Source organism: Chrysemys picta, chromosome 1 (assembly GCF_011386835.1).
Source record: "Chrysemys picta bellii isolate R12L10 chromosome 1, ASM1138683v2, whole genome shotgun sequence".
In the NCBI taxonomy this organism is placed as follows: Eukaryota; Metazoa; Chordata; order Testudines; family Emydidae; genus Chrysemys; species Chrysemys picta.
Genome location: NC_088791.1, coordinates 190737712 through 190759213, shown reverse-complemented (window position 1 = coordinate 190759213; position 21502 = coordinate 190737712). Strand labels below are relative to the sequence as shown.

The window sequence follows — 21502 nt, the reverse complement described above, 5'->3', positions numbered from 1 at the left end:
TCTTGTTGAACTAGGACATTGGTTACTAATTTTTCAGCAATGGTGCAGCTGCACCAGTGCTTCCAAAGGGCATAAGGTCCAGTATAGACAATTGTTTTTCACCCCATTTCATTTTCAGAGCTCTACACCATTGCTGAAAAACTGGAAAGGAACGTCCAATTTCCTAGTGCAGAAAATAATCTAAGAAAATAATCGGTTGCAGACAACATGAGGTAACATGGTTTTGGCAAAGCAGCCTTCTGGCTGGCTCAAGCAGCTTCCATTGTATCTCATTTTCTCCAAAGGGGCTACACAACTCTCCACACTCACAATTTCAACACAACATAAATAAAAGTGACCTGGAAAGGGAAGTGGATTTGTGCCCCTTTTCATTTCTTTATGATGTATAAAGAAGTGTGTAAGATTTTTGTTTAAAAAAAGTTCTGCTTGGTGCTTTCCCCACCTCTCCTAAAAATCAGATCTGGTCTGTCTGACTGGTGAACTAATTAAAAAACAACATCAAAGGAGGCAAGAGCTTCAGCTCTCTGCAATTCAGAAGAGCAGGGATTTTAGACTATTTGAAGTTTTAATTTTCATCATCTATTTGACTCCACTACCCAATGAGCCATTGGTTAAAATTTCATCACCCCACACCTTCAACTAAGATGGGAGAGCTCACAATAAGTATCTTCACAAATGTCCTCCAGCAAAACCATAAAAGGAAAAACTTGACAAGCTTGTTATTTGCAATGTGGAAACAAATTGATAACACTTAATTTTATTTGTAAAATAAAATGGTCCTCATAGACTCATAGACTTTAAGGTCAGAAGGGACCATCATGATAATCTAGTCTGACCTCCTGCATGATGCAGGCCACAAAGCCGTCCCAACCCTTTCCCTTGACTCTGCTGTTGAAGTCCCCAAATCCTGTGGTTTAGAGACTTCAATTAGCAGAGAATCCTCCAGCTAGCGATCCCTGCCCCATGGTGCGGAGGAAGGCGAAAAACCTCCAGGGCCTCTGCCAATCTACCCTGGAGGAAAATTCCTTCCCGACCCCAAATATGGCGATCAGTAGAACCCCGAGCATGTAGGCAAGATTCTCCAGCCAGACCCTCATTAGCCATTATACTACTTACCAGTGATGGCACGGTGTTCCTTCGACTAAAATCATGTTATCCCATTAAACCATTCCCTCCATAAACTTATCTAGCTTAATCTTAAAGCCAGACAGGTCCTTCGCCCCCACCATTTCCCTCGGAAGGCTGTTCCAATATTTCACCCCTCTGACGGTCAGAAACCTTCGTCTAATTTCAAGCCTAAACTTCCCCACGGCCAATTTATATCCATTCGTTCTCGTGTCCACATTAGTACTGAGCTGGAATAATTCCTTTCCCTCCCTGGTATTTATTCCTCTAATATATTTAAAAAGAGCAATCATATCCCCCCTCAGCCTTCGTTTGATCAGGCTAAACAACCTGAGCTCCTTGAGTCTCCTCTCATACGACAGGTTTTCCATTCCTCTGATCATCCTAGTGGCCCTTCTCTGTACCCGTTCCAGTTTGAGTTCATCTTTTTTAAACATGGGAGACCAGAACTGCACACAGTACTCCAAATGAGGTCTCACCAGTGCCTTGTACAACGGAAGCAGCACCTCCTTATCCCTACTAGATATACCTCGCCTAATGCATCCCAAGACTGCACTGGCTTTTTTTTACCACCACGTCACACTGTTGACTCATAGTCATCCTGCGGTCTACCAGGACCCCGAGGTCTTTCTCCTCCTCCGTTACTTCTAACGGATGCGTCCCCAGCTTGTAACTAAAATTGTTGTTAGTCATCCCTAAATGCATCACCTTACACTTTTCACTATTAAATTTCATCCTATTTCTGTTACTTCAATTCACAAGGTCATTCAAGTCTCCCTGCAGAATATCCCGATCCTCCTCCGAATTGGCAATACCTCCCAGCTTTGTGTCATCCGCAAACTTTATCAGCCCACTCCTACAATTGGTTCCGAGGTCAGTAATAAATAGATTAAATAAAATGGGTCCCAAACTATCCCCAAAGTTTCAGGCTCAGATCCATTTAAAAAGAAATTCCTTTTCAGATCACTTTTAAGACTTTATACGATAGTCTTTTGCTGTAAGCGCAGGGCCAGAATTTCAGCTGTTGTAAATTGTGGTAGATCTATCTAGCCATAGTATAAATATTGTTTAAAAATATTTATTGTTCAAATTTCATTTAAAATATAAATATCAGCTTCAGTACTTTCTCCTCACTGCTATTTTCTTCAGTTGCTGCATGGAATCTTGGGTGTTTCAGTTATACAGACATATTCCCCCTACACAAATCATATGGTCTTTGGCTGATTGATGCACTTAGATCTGTAGGGGTGGGCAAACAACAGCCTGTGAGCCAAGTCCAGCCCATCAGACCTTTAAATATGGCCCTTGAGCTCCTGCTAGGGAGCGGGGTCAGGAGTTTGTCTCACTCTGTGCGTGAGGTGGCTTCGCGCAGCTCCCAGAAGCAGTGGCATGTCCCCCCTCCGGCTCCTATGTGTAGAGGCAGCCAGAGGGCTCCGCACGCTGCCCCCACTCCAAGCACTGGCACTGCAGCCAATGAGAGCTTCAGGTGTGGTGCCTGCGGATGGGGCAGCACACAGAGCCGCCTGGCCACGCCTCCACATAGGAGATAGAGGGGAGACGTGCCGCTGCTTCCGGGAGCTGCTTAAGGTAAGCAGCGCCCGGAGTCTGCACCCCTGACCTCCTCCTGTGCCCCAACCCCCTGCCCTGATCCCACTCCCACCCTTCAAACCCCTCTGTCCCAGCTTGGAGCACCCTCCTGCACCCCAAACCCCTCATCCCCAGCCCCACTCCAGAGCCCACCCCCCCAGCCAGACCCCTCCCTCCCCAACCCCCTGCCCGGAGCCCCCTCCTGCACTCCTAACCCCTCAACCCCAGCCTGGAGTCCCTTCCCCCTCCCCCGCACACTTAACCCCTCACTTCTGGCCTCACCCTGGAACCCGCACCCCCAGCCCAGAGCCCCTCCTACACCCCAACCCACTGTCCCCTCCCATATTCTAAACCCCTCTGCTCCAAACCCAGCCCCCTCCTACACTCCAAACCCCTCATCCCTGGCACCACTCCAGAGCCCACACCTCCAGCCGGAGCCCTCACCCCCTCCCACAACCGAACCCCCAATTTCATGAGCATTCATGGCCCGCCATACAATTTCCATACCCAGATGTGGCCCTCAGGCCAAAAAGTTTGCCCACCCCTGATCTGGAGGGTCAAATTCTCCTTGTTTATAGTCTTTTGATTTCAATAGAATTATACCCATGCAACTGAGAGGAAAATCTGACTCTTAATATTTAATTAATACCAAAGATCAGCCGAAGACCATTCTCTTTCCCTAATCATACATCTTGTAAACAAGATATTAGAGTGCAGCAATATTTAAACTCTAGAGTAAATGTACACTAGATTGATATTTTGAAAATGAGAAGGTTCTGAATTGGCCAAGTGGCCCCAGCACAAGGGTTTTAAAGATAGGGATTTCTCAGATCTGGGCCTTTGGGAAGTCCTGAGAATCAAGCAATTCAGCCGAGTACTGGGGAGGTCAGGAATGAAAACAACTTTACACTTAATTGCAAGAATCAGTCAACTCCTGATCCCGCTGCAATAGCGGATGCATACAACATAGGCATGATTTTTTTTTTCTGAGCATTGCCTGCTTTTTTCAATTGGTAGCACTGAGCAGAGGGCCGGGGGTATGGTAGGAGTAAGCAAGGCATGATAAGTAATTCTTCCACTCTATTGAGTGCTGATAAGGCCTCAGCTGGAGTAATGGGTCCAGTTCTGGGCGCCACATTTCAGGAAAGAGGACAAATCGGAGAAAGTCCAGAGGAGAGCAACAAAAATGATTAAAAGTCTAGAAAACATGACCTATGAAGAAACATTGAAAAAAACTGGGTTTAGTCTGGAAAAGAGAAGACTGAGGGGGGACCTGATAACAGTTTTCAAGTACATAAAAGGTTGTTACAAAGAGAAGGCAGGCCAGGGGCCCATGGCCCCATCACTTTTAAAAGTGGGAGGCTATACCCTCCCCCTTTTTACTGGCCATAAGGACGAACATGGGGGCCGGGGGAAGAGAGGTGGATAGGAGCGAGTAGAGGGCAGGTTCTTAGGAGGATGAGGTGGTGTGGGGATGGAGCCATGGTTCGGGCACTGGTGACCCCCTACTTTTAGGGAGCTTCCGCCACTCCTGGGAGGAGAGTGAAAAACTGTTCTTCTTACCCTCTGAGGGCAGGAGAAGCAGCAATGGGCTTAAATTGCAGCAAGGGCAGTTTAAATTGGACATTAGGAAAAACTTCCTGTCAGGGTGGTTAAGCCATGGAATAAATTGCCTAGGGAGGTTGTGGAATCATTAGAGCAGGTTAGACAAACACCTGTCAGGAATGGTCTAGTTCAGGGGTCGGCAACCTATGGCACGGATGCCAAAGATGGCATGCGAGCCGATTTTTAATGGCACACCGCAGCCGATGCTGAGTGGGGCCGCTGGCTGGGACCCCGGCAGGCAGCAGCGTGCCATTAAAAATCCTGCCCGGCCCAGCCCGTTCTTCTCCACCCCCCACCTACCGCTCTCTCTGGCGGGAGCAGGGGACAGACGCAAGCTTGGTCCTGCTGGCTGCTGCTGTAGGGCAGGCTCCGCTGGCAGCCAAGCTTCCCCCTACCCCGCCTCTTCCCCCAGCGTGCTGCGTCGAGCCCCGCCTCCTCTCCCTCCCCGCCGCTGATGGCCCTTGCGAGGGAGGGGAGAAGAGGAGCCCCAGCGCCCTCACTGCTCAGACCGGGAAGGAGGCGGAGAAGAGGCAGGAGCGGGGTCTTAGGGAAGGAGGGTGGAATCAGGGCGTATCCCTCCAGCCCCCTGCCGTGAGCCGCTCAGGGCAGGGGGGTGGGAGCACCCCCCGATCCCAGCCCACCCCCCAGCCCTCTGCCCTGACCCCTGCACCCCCCTCACCTCCTAGCCCTGACTCTGGCACTCCCCACACATACCCAGCCCCCCCCACACCCCATGCCCTGACTCCTGCACCCCCTCACATGCCCCCAGCCCTCGGCCCTGACTCCTCCACCCTCCTTACACACTCCCTGCCCTGACTCCTGCACTCCCCACACATCCCCAGCCCCCCCCATGCCCATGCCCTGACTCTTGCACCCCCCCCACATCCCCACCATCCACCCTGAGCACCAAACAGGAGCTCCTGCATCCCCCACACACATTCCCACCTGTACCCCTCGCACCAAATGGGAGCTGCCCAGGTAAGCGCTCCATACCCAAATTTCCTGCCCCAACCCTGAGCCCCCTCCCTCATTCTAGCTCCTGGCCCTGCCCCAACCCTGAGCCCCCTCCCTCATTCTAGCTCCTGGCCAGACCCTACACCCCAACCCCCAGCCTGCTCCTTCACCCCCAGCCCTGTGCTCAGTGCACCCCCACCCTCAGCTCAGTGCAGAGAGAGAGAAAGAGAATGGGCCAGAACCAGGGAGAAGGTAGGTACCCACTCTATGTGGGCAGGGCCGGGACCCCAGACCGACAGCTGGGACCCTGGCTGGCAGGAGCCAGCGGACGGAACTCCAGACCGGCAGCGGGCCACTGGTCTGGGATCCCGGCCCCACTCAGCCTGCTGCCAGTCTGGGGTCCTGGCCGCCGGCCCCGCTCAGCCGGCACGCGAAACCTTAAATTAGAGTGACTAAATGAAGACTCAGCACACCACTTCTGAAAGGCTGCCGACCCCTGGTCTAGTTATTACTTAGCCTCTAGTGCAGGGGACTGGACTAGATGACCTGTTGAGGTCCCTTCCAGTCCTACACTTCTATGGTTCTATAATCAGTCTCCTTGGAGAACTACCCAACCAACCTCTCTCAACTCCCATAGTGCCAGGAGGCAAATTCTGGACATCTGTCACTGCCCTGTGCCATGGATGTGTTTCAGCACAATGTCCTTTGTTGGGAGCTATGGGGCAGGGAAGAAAACATGCCTGCCTCAAGTGGTTTGAGCCTGCAACCAGAAAGCCAGGCTTGGCCTAGGGCTGTGGAGAGGGGAAAGCCTGAGATGGTGTTGGCCAAACATCCAAATTTAAGGGCAAAATCCTGGCGCCCTTGAAGTCGATGGGAGTTTTGTCATCCAGGTGGGGGGAAAGAGGGGAGGGGGGCAGGATTGCACCAAGTTCTCCCCCGATCTAAAACGACCTAATTATCTTCCCTCAAACCCCTCCTCCCAACTCTCTTTGTGGGGCTGCCTACAGACCAGGTGACAAGGGTTTGGTTGCTGGCACACAGCCCCGCCTGGGCGCCAAGCCCCTTCCAGCCTGCTCTGGGGCTCTGCAGCCCGCCTTCCCCTTGGCCCCACTCTGGGGCTAGAAGCTCTCTGGGGGAGGACCCGGCTTTGCGTGCGCCACGGCTAGTTCCCCAACTGAGCCACTAGGGGGAGGCGCCGTCGCCTGCGCACTGGGGGCTCCCTTGGGAAAGGGGCGCTGGCGGGGAAAGTGTTGGAGCCCCGCTGTGGTACATATGGCCTCGGACCCGCGGGGAAGTAGCCAAGCGACCCCCGCCGCCTCCCTACCGCCACCCGGCAGGAGCGGCCGCAGCACTCACCCGAGTGACTCGACCAGAGAAGGCAGCCGGCCACCAGCGCCAGGAAACGCCGGGCCATGGTCAGGGCCTCGGGGTCCCTCTGGCTGTCCGCGGGGTGCGGCAGGAGCGCCCGCCTGGCTGCTGCCCAGCGGAGACCCCAGCCCGGCACCTGGTTCCGCCTCCGCACTGGGCGAGCCCTCTGCGACCGTCCCCAGCCCGGCCCTCCTCTCCTTCCTGCAGGTGAACTCCGTCCCCTGCGCGGCGCGCCAGGAGGAAACGCGCCGCCCGCTGCGCTCGCAGACGCCCCCGCAGCGCCCAGCCCGGCCCGCAGTAGTCGGGCCCTGCGCGTTGCAGAGCAGAAGCAGCGGGGCTCAATGGGGCAAGGCGAAAGCTCCGGGGGGCGGAGGCGTTTGGTGGCAGCTCCCTGTATCCCGCTGGGGCCGGAGGAGGACAAACCAATGCCTCGCCATCTCCGGGCGGACTGAGCGCCCAGGTCCCGGGAGGGAGAAACCCAGCGCCGAGATCATTCGAGTCCCCCGACTGGGTGTAAATCGATCTTTTTGGCTCTCCCCTCGTTTTCCACCCACGAGCTTGTTCTCCTGGTGTGGATTTCTTGTCCTACCTTCTTCTTGTATTGTAGCAAAGGTGGTGGGCGGGAGCTTACAAGAAAAAGGCGCTGTTTAGTACTGTAGCTTTGTAACTTTTACTGTACTACTTTGTAACTATCAAAGAGAAATGATCCCTTCTTCCATGTATCCACCCCTGGAACAAATCATGCCAGGGCAAAAGCCGTTGGTTGCTAATAAAAGGGGAAATATAATTCTCTTTATGAATATAGTATATTTCTTCTGGGACCATCTGTCCTCTTTGGGATATTTATATATATTTACTATTATGACAGTCTTACCTACAGCACATACATATTAAAAATCTCTTAACAATCATACATTTGTAGCTATTCCCAATGGGTCAGACCCTGTTTAGATACAGCGCATCTTCAGCTGCCATTGAAATCAATAGAGTTAACAGTGCTCAGCACATACACCAGTATACATCTAGATCAGTGATTCTCAAGCAGAGGTACGTGTACCCATGGGGGTCTTCCAAAGGCTATATCAACTCATCTAGATAATTTGCCTAGTTTTACAAGCTACATAAAAAGCACTAACAAAGCTGGTACAAACTAAAATTTCATATAGACAATGACTTGTTTATACTGCTCTATATACTACATACAATATTATATTTCAATTGATTTATTTTATAATTATATGGTAAAAATGAGAACATATGCAATGTTTCGGTAATAGTGGGCTGTGACACTTTTGTATTTCTATGCCTGATTTTGTAAGCAAGTAGTTAAGTGAGGTGAAACTTGGGGGTACGCAAGACAAATCAGACTCCTGAAAGGGGCACAGTAGTCTGGAAAGGTTGAGAACTACTGATCTAGATATTCCCCATCACTACAGTACCTAAGTGCCTTGCAAACTTTAGTTCATCTTCACAGCACCCCAGCGATCTAGAGAAATATTATCCCCACTTGACAGAGGAGGAACAGAAGTACTGTACAGGGACATTAAGGGCCTGATTAGACGTAAGTAGTCCCATGACTTCATTCTTCTCAGGCCAGGTCTACACGACACATTTACTTTGGTACAACTACATCACTCTGGGTACATCTACACTACAGGGGGGAGTCGATTTAAGATACACAAATTCAGCTACGTGAATAGCGTAGCTGAATTCGGCGTATCGCAGCCGACTTACCCCGCTGTGAGGATGGCGGCAAAATCGACTTCTGCGGCTTTCTGTCGGCGGCGCTTACTCCCACCTCCGCTGGTGGAGTAAGAGCGCCAATTTGGGGATCGATTGTCGCGTCCCAACGGGACGCGATAAATCGATCCCCGAGAGGTCGATTTCTACCCGCTGATTCAGGCGGGTAGTGTAGACCTAGCCTCTGAGGTGTGAAACCTATGTCAGCTGGAGAGATTCTTACAGTAGGACAATAGAACCAATTGCATCAGGAAGTTGTGGAAGCTCCTTTGCTGGAGGTTTTCAAAAGGAGGCTGGATCTATCATAGAATCATAGAAGATTAGGGTTGGAAGGAACCTCAGGAGGTCATCTAGTCCAACCCCCTGCTCAAAGCAGGACCAACACCAACTAAATCATCCCTGCCAGGGCTTTGTCAGGCCGGGCCTTAAAAACCTCTAAGGAAGGAGATTCCACCACCTCCCTAGGTAACCCATTCCAGTGCTTCACCACCCTCCTAGTGAAATAGTGTTTCCTAATATCCAGCCTAGACCTCCCCCACTGCAACTTGAGACCATTGCTCCTTGTTCTGTTGTCTGCCACCACTGAGAACAGCCAAGCTCCATCCTCTTTGAAACCCCCCTTCAGGTAGTTGAAGGCTGCTATCAAATCCCCCCTCACTCTTCTCTTCTGCAGACTAAACAAGGCAAGTTCCCTCAGCCTCTCCTTGGAAGTCATGTGCCCCAGCCCCCTGATCATTTTCGTTGCCCTCCGCTGGACTCTCCAATTTGTCCACATCCTTTCTGTAGTGGGGGGCCCAAAACTGGACGCAATACTCTAGATGTGGGGAGTGCCGAATAGAGGGGAATAATCACTTCCCTCGATCTGCCTGCAGTGCTCCTACTAATGCAGCCCAATATGCTGTTGGCCTTCTTGGCAACAAGGGCACACTGCTCACTCATATCCAGCTTCTCATCCACTGTAATCCCCAGGTTCTTTTCTGCAGAACTGCTGCTTAGCCAGTCGGTCCCCAGCCTGTAGCAATGCATGGGATTCTACTGTCCTAAGTTCGGGACTCTGCACTTGTCCTTGTTGAACCTCATCAGATTTCTTTTGGCCTGATCTGTCTTGGCTGGTTTCGACACAACAAATTCTGCATCTTGGCAGGGGGATAGACTACATGACTCTTGCGGTCCCTTCTCCCCCTATGATTCTATGAAAGGGGGAAGGTTGGGAGAGATTCATGAAATCTCCATGCCTTGTGTCAGTACACAGGAGAGAGAAAGTCAGCTAAATGAAGATAAAACAGGAGATAATGGAACACCACTAGGCAACAGTATGGACAGCAAGGAGAAACAAAATACAAATATTGATTGGCATAGTAGGCAGGTAGGTGTTACACTTAGGGTATGTCTACACTGCATGCTTCTTTTGGCAGTGTGTAGAGTACATACTTGGGTAACGGCCTCCCCCCCCACTCCCGCACAAGTATAAACAGGACTGTAGAGAGTAAGGCATGGCATAGGAGAGTAAAGTCATGCCTGAAGGGTGTGGATATGTACCTGAATACATGCCCTATATGGCTCTCTACTCACCCAAACCATGCCTTCCGTGGACACTGCTATTTGTAGTAGTGTAGTGTCCTGCTCCTGGAGCCTTTTCTCTCCTCAGGAAAAGACTCCAGCAGCAGGGAAAGGCTCTGGCAGGGGCAAGGCAGCAGGGAAAAGTTCCACCAGCTCCTCTGTTGCTGAAGCCTTTCCCTGATACAGGGAAAGACTGGCAGTGGGGAAAAGCTCTGGAAGGGGCGAGGCAGCGGGGAAAGGCTTAGCTTCCTTTGCCGTCTCCTCCCTTCTAAAGCCTTTCTTTGCCACAGTGAAAGGCTCCAGCAGCAGGGAGCTGCTGAAGCTTTTCTCCGCTGTCTCCTTCTTCCTGAGCCTTTCACTGACACACGTAGTTGCGCTCTGCAGTGTGGACAGGGTATGCCTTTCAATGCTGCGTGTAACTACATGCACACTACACGTCACCTCCAGTGGTGTGTAGTGTAGACGTAGCCCCATTGAAAAGACTTCATCCAGTCTGGCTAAAAAACTGGGTGAGATGCAAGAAAAACAACTGAAATGCTTGTACATGGATGCAAAGGGTCTGGACAATAAAATGGAGGAACTGGAACTACTGGTGCCAGAGGTCAAACCAGATATAGGGATAACAAAAACGTTGTGGATTAGCTCTCATGACTGGAATCAGGGCCGGCTCCAGGGTTTTGGCTGCCCCAAGCAGCCCCCTCCACCCCAAAAAAGCCGCTCACTCCTGCTGGGAGTGAAGCACCTCCCGCCGAATTGCCACTGAATAGCTGGACCTGCCGCCCCTCTCCGGAGTGGCTGCCCCAAGCACCTGCTTGCCAAGCTGGTACCTGGAGCCGGCCCTGACTGGAATACAGGTATTGAAGGGTATGTGCTGTTTAAGAGAGATAGGAATAACAGTAAAGGTGGTGGGGTAGTGTAGTACATCAATGAAGCAGCAAACTGAAAAGAAATACAAAGTGATACTATGGGCAAGAGAGAATCTGTTTGAGTCAAAATAACTGCGGAAGGATTGTAAAAGAGGTTTGTTGGGATAATGTTAGGGGTCTACTGTAGACCCCCAGGGTCAGTCTCGGATATGGATAGTGATCTCTTTAGTATTATTAGAAAAATAAATACTACCCGGAATTGTGTCATAATAGGAGACTAGCTTCCTAGATATCAATTGCAGAATAAATGTTACTAATACTGGTAGGCCCCCTTATTCCTGTATGTGATAGATGACAGTTTTCTTCCTCAAATTGTTACTGAACCAACAAGAAGTGATGCAATTTTAGACTTGGCTTTTGTTAGCAGTGCAGACATCCTAGAAGAGCCGGTCATAGGAAATAACCTTGAGTTGAGCCATCACCAGCTGATTCAGTTTAAATTAAATGGGAGGATTATCAAAACCAGGTCATCAACTGTCATTTTTTATTTCAAATGAGCAGATTTGGGGAAATTAAGGGAACTAGTTAAAGAAATGAGCTGGACTGCAGAGCTAAAGGACTTAAATGTGGAGGAGGCTTGGAATTTCTTCATATCAACAATACAAAATTATCTGAAATTTGCATCCCAAGAAAGGAGAAAAAACATGTAGAGAAAGGCTCCAGCCCCAGCTGAATGAATAACCACTTCAAAAAGATTAGTAGGAGTAAGCAGAGAGCCTATAGGGACTGGAAAAAGGGGTTGATTAGCAAAGAAAGCTACATTATGGAGGTTAGAAAATGTAGAAATAAAGTGAGAATTGCTAAAAGTCGAGCGGAATTAGCTCTTGCCCAAGAAATTAAAATAAATAATGAGAGTTTTTTTAGTTATATAAAAAGAGAATAAGGAAGGATGAGGTTGGGCTGCTAGGCTGCATGGATGAGGAAGAGTTTAAAGATAATCTATGTATGGCCCCAAAAGTAAATGAATACTTTGTCTTGGTTTTCAGTAAGGATGATTATATGGACCGTGTGCATGAAGGCAGTATGGCTGATGGAAATGAGTGTCTAGAAATGGAAATTACCACATTTGAGGTGGAAGAAAATCTTAAAGACCTTACTGGACTGAAATCAGGGGGATTGGATATATTCCATTCCAGAATACTGAAAGAACTGGCACACGAGATCGCTAGTTCAATAGCAATGATTTTTAATAAATGTATCTATTCAGGGGTAGTACCATATGACTGGAGAATAGCTTATGTCATACCTATACTTTAAAAAGGAAAAAAAAAGTGATCCAGGTAATTACAAACTTGTTAGTCTGACCTTGGTAGTATGCAAGGCTTTAGAACAAATTATAAAGGAAAAAATAATTAAATTCATGGAGGTAAATGGTAAAAGGGAGGTAATGTAACATGGATTTACCAAATTTAGATCACACTAAACTAACTTGATTTCCTCTGAGAAAATAACTGATTTTATAGATAAGGGAAGTGCAGTAGATCTAATATACTTGGACTTCAAGAAAGTGTTTGAGATGGTAGCATATAGGTAATTAGTTAAATTAGGGAAGATGGGGGATCAGTACAAGAACTGTAAGGTGAATAAAGGAATGGGCCAATGGGGAAAAGACAATGGGTTGTGCAGAAGCGTGAATTTTCAGACTGAAGGGAAGTTACTTGTGGAGTTGCTCAAGGATGGGTCTTGGGACCAATCTTATTTGATATTTTTATTAATGACCTTGGCACAAAAAGCAGCAGAGGGCTAATTAAATGTGCTGATGATACAAAGTTGGGAGGCATTGTTAGTATAGAGGAGGATCGGACTTGCTGGGGTCTGGAAGGATTCCCCCCTCCCCCCACAAGGTATTCTGTTTTGTTTTTAAAATCTCCTTCCTCTGAAGCATCAGGAGTGGCCCTGGCTGGAGATGGGACATTGGATGGGGAGGGTCCAGGCTCTGAGGTGTCACTGACCATTCTCTCTCTCAGGTGCTTGGCTGTCTGGTTCTTACTCATATGCTCAGGGTCTAACTGATCACCCAACATATATGGGGCCAGGAAGGAATTTCCCCCCAAGTCAAATTGGCAATGAACCCGGGGGATTTTTACTTTCTTCTGCAGCGTGTGGGTGCAGGTCACTTGCCAAGATTATCTAGCTATATCTCACTTAATCATTTCCCTGCCATTGCAGGGCCTTGGGCACTGGTGCACCTTGGTACCTCCTATTCTCTGCCCGTGGCACATAATAGTCTAGTCTCCTGTGGCAGGTTGTAATTCTTTGTTCTAATTTTGGTTGTTGGGTTTAGTGTGTGGGTGCCCTGTGGTGTTGATGGCCTGTGATATACAGGAGGTCGGATGAGATGATCTGGTGGTCCCTTCTGGCCTTAAACTCTATGACTGTAATTATTGGTATTTTATTATAAATGATGACAAAAATTCATTATGTAACTGTAGGCATGGAGATTAGTGTACAAATGGAATAATTGCATGAACTGAAATAGACAAACACAGGACAAATCACGAAGTTCATATTCAGCCCCTTCTTAATCAAAATTCTCAGGGAAATCAATGGGAGTTTTTACCTGAACAATGGGCTAAGTAAAAGTTATGGATTTCAGGATTCGATCCACAATGAATAGACTGAAGGATCCAACACCATGAGTATGATGATTTTGCATTCATATTTTCATAATCAATGCTCATTTAAGCAAAAATACATTTGTCAGTTGGGAATGCCAGTCCTTTATCAGAGGTGGATCAGTGCATTCTTTCTGGTTTGTGCATCATCTTCAGTAATAAAAGTTTCTGCAGGCCAAATTCTGCCTTCAGTTACATCTGTATAGTCTCACTGTCCTCAGTTATGGACTGGATTGCACAGGAGTAGGGTAGTACAGGTGTAAGTAAAGACATACTTTGAAGACCTCATTGAACAGATGGCCCTATCAATTGAGTTAATATAAGAATTGCCATACTGGGTCAGATCAATGGTCCTTCTAGCCCAGGATCCTGTCTTCTGAAGTGGCCAATGCTAGGTGCTTCATAGGGAATAAATAGACCAGGGCAATTATTAATCCATCCCCTCTTATCCAGTCCCTGTATTTGCCAGCCAGATGCTTTGGAACATCCAGAGCATGGGGTTGCATCCCTAACCATCTTGGCTAACAGCCATTAATGGACCTATCCTCCATGAGCTTATCTAATTCTTTTTTGAACCCAGTTATAGTTTTGGCCTTCACAACATCCCCTGGCAATGAGTTCCACAGATTGTTGTGCGTTGTGTGAAGAAATACTTCCTTACATTTGTTTTAAACCTGCTGCCTATTAATTTCATTGGGTGATCCCTGGTTCTTGTGTTAACTAGGTGACCAGACAGCAAGTGTAAGAAATCGGGACAGGGGGTGGGGGGGGTATTAGGTGCCTATATAAGAAAAAATCCCCAAAATCGGGACTGTCCCTATAAAATTGGGATATCTGGTCACCCTAGTATTAACTGAATAGGTAAATAACACTTCCTTATTCACTTTCTCCACGCCATTTGTGATTTTATAGACCTCTAGCCTACCTCTCCTTAGCTGTCTCTTTTCCAAACTGAACAGTCCGTCTTTTTAATCTCTCCTCATATGGAAGCTGTTCCATACCCTAAATCATTTTTGTTGCCCTTCTCTCTACTTTCTTAATTTCTAATACAGTAACTCCTCACTTAACGTAATCCCGGTTAACGTTGTTTCATTGTTACATTGCTGATCAATTAGAGAACATGCTCGTTTATAACGTTGTTTGGCAGCCGCCTGCTTTGTCCACTGCTTGCAGAAAGAGCAGCCGGTAGAAGCTAGCTGGTGGGAGCTTGGAACCAGGGTGGACTGGCAGCCCCCCCTATCAGCTCCTCTAAGTTCCCTGTGTGGCAGCTGCCCAGCAGGCTATCAATTGCCGGGCAGTTCAGTTGTCCCTCCCCCCATTGCCATGTGCTGCTCCTGCCATCTGCTTTGGAGCTGCTCCCAGGAGCTTTCTGCTTGCTGTGTGTGTGTGGGGGGGAAGGGGATGGATGGGGGGGAATGAAGGGAGCTAATGTCAGGGTGTCCTCCCCCCACCTCCACAGAGCAGGGAGCGGGGGGAACATGACAGGTCTCAGGATGGAGGGAGCTTTCGGGCAGCAGCTGCTGTCTCAACTTGCTGATCTACTTAGGGCTTGTCTACACTTACATTTTATAATGCTCTAACTTGCTGGCTCAGGGGTATGAAAAATCACCCCTTTGAGCGCAGCAAGTCTGGAGGTGGATTACCAGGAGCACTGAGAGAGCTCTCTCCCAGCACTCGTGTGCGACCACACTCACAGTTCAAAGCGCTGCTGGGGGAGCATTCCCACGGCAGTGCTTTGAAGTTTCCAGTGTAGACATACCCTTAGAGTGGGGTCAGTGTACCTAAAGGGGCAATGCATGTCTCTCTCTCTCTCTCTCACAGGGTGTGTCTCTGTCTCTCTCTGCCATGCTGTCTCCCCTCCCTCCATTCCTGCTGCCTTGTAGAGTGTGAGGCTACATTAACAACATGTTAACCTTTGAGGGCTCAGCCGAGTACTAGTTCATCATTTAGCAGCAAGGCATTCCCTGGGAAATATCCCACCCTCTTCCACCCTCTGACTTCACCACCTCAACCAAGCTCCACAATTATCATTGCTGTGTACAGTATTAAATTGTTTGTTTAAAACTTATACTGCGTGTGTGTATAAAAAATATTTCCCTGGAACCTAACCCCCCCATTTATGTTAATTCTTATGGGGAAATTGGATTAGCTCAACATCGTTTTGCTTAAAGTAGCATTTTTCAGGAACACAACTACATACCCCCACCCTCCCACCCCCCGCTCAGCCCCAGGCCCTGCCCCCACTCCACCCATTCCCCCAAGGCCCCACTCCCGCCCCACCTCTTCCCATCCCTGCTCCACACCTACCCCTCCTCTTCCTGCCCCCTCCCCTGAGCGCACCCCATCCCTGCTCTTCCCCCTTCCTCCCAGTGCCTCCTGCACGCCGGGTAACAGCTGTTTCCCAGCATGCAAGAGGTGATGGGAGGGAGGGGGAGGAGATGAGATTATCAGTGGGGCTGATGGACCCCCAGGGGTCTGCAGACCCAAGTTTGAGAAACGCTGCTCTATCATATACATCATCTATTGCTAAAGCACGCATGTGATTAAACATCTGCCAGCAATTCTATCCTGAAATATCCAAACCCAGTACCAGTTCAGTGTTCCTGCAGTTGCTTGGTATTGTTATGGACCAATTCTCTCTCTTGACCAAGCTATTCCTAGGCCTACCTTACTTATACTAACTTGCTTAAGCCAATGTCTTATAGGACACAGGCCTGTAGGTTCCTTGCGTTACATAAAAGGCTCAGCTAGCTCTATGGGCTACAGTTTACTGTCTTTTAACCAGTTACTGATCCATCAGAGGACCTTCCCTCTCATCCCAAGACTGGCTGGCAATGGTTGCCAAGGGACCATAATCATAACTGGAGCACAGTGCACATGGCCATGGCACCTCCTTGTCTCCTATGCCAGAGCCAGATTGGAACAGAATGTCAGCTCTACATCAGCTAAAAGCTTCCCTATGCTGAGGAAATTCTCATCTGCTAAGAGCTGGTGGCTTTCCAGTGGCACAAAGGGGCCAGAATGAAACACAGAATCTGACTCAAACAGTTTATCTTCATTCTTAAACCTAGCCACAAGATTAGATGGAGCATATATGTACTATCACTAAATATTCCAGAGCAATAGTTACACGTTTTCAAAAACTTTATTTTAAAAAGGCATTTACAACACCTCAAAAATATAATGTGGTGGCTGATAATTTTACAAAAAATGTAAAAAATATATATACAAAGTAATAAGGTAATTAAAATAAAAAAAACCCACAAAGACATCCACTTCCATTACCGGTTAGGAATGACCAGTTGCATTAATTTAGCAGCTTGAACTGTGATCATAAAATATTGTGTGTTTCCTGGTTTCATTACATACATTCTGGCCATACAGTTTTTTGGATATGTCATTACAAAAAGGAATATTTCCATGCAGCACCATACATTGCATTAGAAGTTCATACTTTAACTTCTGATAGAGATTTTATATCTATGGTACAAGTCTAAATATGTCTACGCTCGGCTCATGAGGCAGCTCATGGTGTCCAACACCATCAGGTGGTCCAGAGACATTAATACGGAACACATCACAGGACACTGTCAATACCACATTGAGTAACCGAGACCGCCGACCAGGGAAATAACCCACTTCCTTCCCTGACGGACCCAGGGACGCACTCCACCCATGTACTTATACGCTACACCGATACTGACTTTGACTCCTTATTCATTCCATGGGTGGCATACCTGAGCCCACCTATCCACTGACACTTTAAAGCCCTTGCACCCCAATCTGGGTCTATGCAGGTTATGTGATATATATGTATCTTTTCATCCTTGCAAACGATACCGGTAACCCCCCATAACCCAAGCCTGACCCCAGATGTACAGTACCTTGCCTCTTAACTCATGTATATTTCATTTTAAACATTCACTTTAATAAAATTTTTATTTCTTAATACCTTATACCAGTGGTCCCCAACCTTTCCGTGTGGCAGGCGACGGACGACTAGCCGCCGAGGACCGTGGCTGCTGGATAAGCAGCTGTTGAAATGCCTCCAAGAAGCTTGTCTGGCGGCCAGTGGGCGGGTGCACATAGATGCCGCGGCAGGTGCCATGGCGCCGGTGGGCACCGCGTTGGGGACCACTGCCTTATACTATTTTGAACTGCTTTAATCATCAAGTGAAATCCTGGCTCCAATGAAACATATGGCAAAAGTCCCATTGACGAAGGCCATACGTATAATTCGACCTAACTTATGTCGGCATACAGCTGTCGCAATAATTACACTATGACCATCTACTAGTTGGCTGGTCTCTGTTTCACTATAGATTGAAGTAAATGCTGAATTTGTTTAAACATTATCAATATAGGAGATACAGTTCAGGAACAATGTCAGTTTTCATTCTTTTCCCAGGGTTTTCACTTGATCAGCTTTCTCTGCATAATCAGCTTCTGTGTACGATTAATTCATTTACAGGAATGCAGCATTACTCTATTGTTTGCAATGGTGAAAACATATTGCAAAGTAACCCCCCATATAGAGCAGGCCTTCCAGAGACTGCTTGTGGAGATTACTTTGTGGTGAGACCACCCATATAGTAACATCATTATTTCTGTTTCTCATGGTGAATTTTTGGTAAAGGTTTACTACTTATTAACACTTAAAGCAGACTTGTCTGTGGACCACAACATGTGAGAATTCACCAAGTTTAATAACTAGCATATACTGTTGCTACATATATTTACCTTCAGATCTGTACTTTGCTTTTATGTGTGTGAAATACAGCTAGTATTGTACATTAAAAGCTTGTCTGCACAACGGGTTTAGTTTGTTCTCAGCTGACGCGTACTAGTTGGTGCCCAATACATAACTTGCTCTAACAGCATGCATATGGGACAGTTGTGCCTTCTTTCAATTTGCATCATTTCGTACACATGGTGGAGGCATTGTGCGTACTAAGCGTGTGGCATTTTGGGTGAGTATCTGATAGTCCTTTGCTTTGCTGTTGAGCTGTGTGCATTCTAGGATTTCTCTCGCTGCACACTGTGAAATGCATTGCAGAAACCAGTGGAATTCTGGGACTTGAGGTAAAATTCAGAATTCCATGATTTTGCTCCGTCTACCCTGATTCGATTCCTCTCTATCAGGGAAGGCTAGCACCATTTTTGAACTGCTGTTGGCTAGCATGGAGGCAACAATGATCCACACCACAATTCTGGCAACTATGAGTATACGCAGAGGCTGTCTGGACTTTATTTGAGCTCAGAGTGCGGGGTGGCTTTGGCCTCCAATCAACAAGCAGCTGATGTGGCTACCCAGCAGCAGTAGCAGAGGAACGAGCAGGACATCGAGCAACTGCTACTGAACTCTTCCTGGAGCAGCTTCACTTGGTGCTGTGCCATTTCTGGCTCAGGAAACCAGCACTGATTGGTGGGGCAGGATTGTTCTGAGGACCTGGGATGACCAGCAGTGGGAACAGAATTTCAGAAGAGTGAAGGCAATCTTTTCCGAGATCTGGGCTGAACTAGCTGCAGTGCCACCATACCAACATGTCATGTCCCATAACCCACTGAGAAATGCGTTTCCATCACCATCTGGAAGTTGGCCACCCCAACTGTTACTGGTCCATAGCCAACCAATTTGATGTGGGGCGATCGACTATTGGAGGCATTGTCACGCAGGTGTGTGCTGGCATGCAGAAGGTACTGTTGCACCAGGTTATAAATCTTGGTAATGCTCAGATTATTGATGGCTATGCATGTAAGGGTTTCCTGAATTGTACTGGGGCAACTGATGGGGCCCACATGCCTATCATTTGACCCCACAAAGCAGTGTGGGACAGATGTTGGAGGAGTGCTAAAGTAGCACGTAGCAACATTGTGCAGACATGAGCGATAGTCTGCACTAACTCAATTTTCACTGAACTTAGTACACTTTGACGGAGGACTCCAGAATTTGCACCAAGTTAAGAGTTAGGGTTTGCCTCATGTGTACATAGGTATTTTCAATCTGTACTAACTTGAGTTAGACTGGACTAAACCCCTTGTGTAGATAAGCCCTAAGCTACCAAAACACTGTTCATTAATACATGAGTCCTGCATGCTTTTATAATGTACGGGCATATATTTAGAATGTAAAAAATGCAGAGTTCATCAGAAGCTGAATTGTATGTTCAAACCAGAAAGAGATACTCTGAAACATGACCAATTGTTTATTCATGTTTTATAAAGTGGTTCTTGCTTTCACCAATTCATCTCCTTATGTATTCAGAATCTGATGCATCACTTTCATCCGAGACACTAAATTTTTGCCATTCGTGTGAGATGTTATGATAAACTGGCTTCTTAACATCTACTGTGTTAGTAAAAAATTTTGATTCAAGTGCATCAGAAGCACTAGAATCTTGCAAGTCAATTGCATCCTTTTGGTGGGAGATTAATATTGCAGAATCATCCCAGGTCTTGTCAGGGTCTCCCAGCATCACAGTATTTAAATTTATGTTAAAGCAAGCACTGTTACTTAACTCAGAAGTTGAGGAACTGTTTACTTCAGATGAAGGATGAAAGAACACTCTACTTGTGCTTTCATTTTTTCTAATGACAGATTGATGCTCTTCAGAATTTTCTGCGTCAGAATTCAGAAGTTCAGTTGCTTGACTGCTACTCTCTGCAGATGTACAGTCTATAGTCTGGTGCACGAAGGTGTTTGATGTGGCATGGGAACTTGGAACTCTGCCCAAGATGACATGTCTGGTATATTCACCAGAATTTTCACTATCACTTTCGCTATCATCATCATAACAGTATTCCCACTCCTTTTTTTTCACCTCCTTATACATGACTTGTACAGAGCACACATTTTCAGGATCAGGTTCATGCACCAAGCAATGTAATTTATTTGTGGTTTCCTAAAAAAACAAAACAAAACAAAAACACACACACAAAAATTACACACAGATAAGAGTATAAGAAAGTAATCTTGTTATTTACTTTAACAACTGCCTCACCACTTTGCACTTATACTAGTAAACAGGCAAAAAAGTGTTCAGAAGCCAATGGATCACCCCAATATAAATGTTTTGGCATTATCTTTCAAAGCTCTGAGAATCCAGAAGTCTTCCCCCTCCTGCACTCAAAAAAGAATGGCATCCTGCTCCAACACAGAAACACAGAGAACTGGACAGACTCTGCAATTGCGTATTCGTTCCAAATAAGATCAGAAATGACCTTATGCCTTTCGCCAAAGAAAACCCCAGATGGAAGGCACTGTGCTTTCAAGATGTATTTTTTGTGGGATTTTCTCTGTCGAACAGTGTCAAATATATTTTGTGGCAAGGTTTTGAAGAACAAGGAAAAGGGGAGGGAAAAGAAAAGTTTCCAGCTCTCTTTGCAGAGACTGAAAGCTCATCTTTGAAAAGAAAATGGGTTCAGCGGGTAGTCCTGAAACTCATCAGTACACTGCTTAACTAACGCTTTATATTTCCTTCTTGGAAGCTAAGGATCAACTTTTAAAGCCCTTATAATATTTGCCACCTGTACAAAATCTTATATCTACGTATAATATCCTAGCTGTATGAATTCCGTAAAAGACATTTTCTCACATAACAAACCTGAGAAAGATTGTCTCACACATTTTGACTAAAACAATGTACAATGTATTTCACCAATTAAATTTCCTTTTTTCTACTAGTCTCACCATTAATCCTCAATCATGGATTTTGTCTTCATCTGTACAGTGACTGGAGACAGTTACTTTAAAGTCTATGCAGGGGATGTTGGCCCTGCCTACCTGGCCAACCATCAGAAGAGTTATTCTAAACCAGGGGTGGTCAAACATTTTGGGCCGAGGGCCACATTTGGGTGGGGAAATAGTATGCAGGACCGGGGCAGGGGGTTGGGGTGCGGAAAGGGGTGTGGGAGGGGGTGCAGTGTGCAGGAAGGGGCTCAGGGCAAGGGATTGGGGCAGAGGAGGGGTGCAGGGTGTATGAGGGGGCTCAGAGAAGGGGGTTGGGGTGCAGGACGGGTGTG

The 21502-nt window shown here is 47.3% G+C and overlaps 2 protein-coding genes across 6 annotated transcripts in view; both read right to left on the bottom strand.

Annotated features, from left to right (window-relative positions):
- IL10RB (interleukin 10 receptor subunit beta) overlaps positions 1–7899 on the bottom strand; it is a 28218-nt gene extending 20319 nt beyond the window's left edge. For all 4 annotated transcript variants that reach the window (XM_065577217.1, XM_065577226.1, XM_065577244.1 and 1 more), the window contains exon 1: positions 6628–7899. In XM_065577217.1, coding sequence (XP_065433289.1) covers positions 6628–6685 — 58 coding nt within the window. In that variant the 5' untranslated portion in view covers positions 6686–7899. The remainder of the gene's footprint in view (positions 1–6627) is intronic.
- An 8707-nt stretch (positions 7900–16606) lies between these two features.
- IFNAR2 (interferon alpha and beta receptor subunit 2) overlaps positions 16607–21502 on the bottom strand; it is a 41922-nt gene continuing 37026 nt past the window's right edge. For both annotated transcript variants that reach the window (XM_005283924.5, XM_042855773.2), the window contains exon 9: positions 16607–20382. In XM_005283924.5, coding sequence (XP_005283981.2) covers positions 19726–20382 — 657 coding nt within the window. In that variant the 3' untranslated portion in view covers positions 16607–19725. The remainder of the gene's footprint in view (positions 20383–21502) is intronic.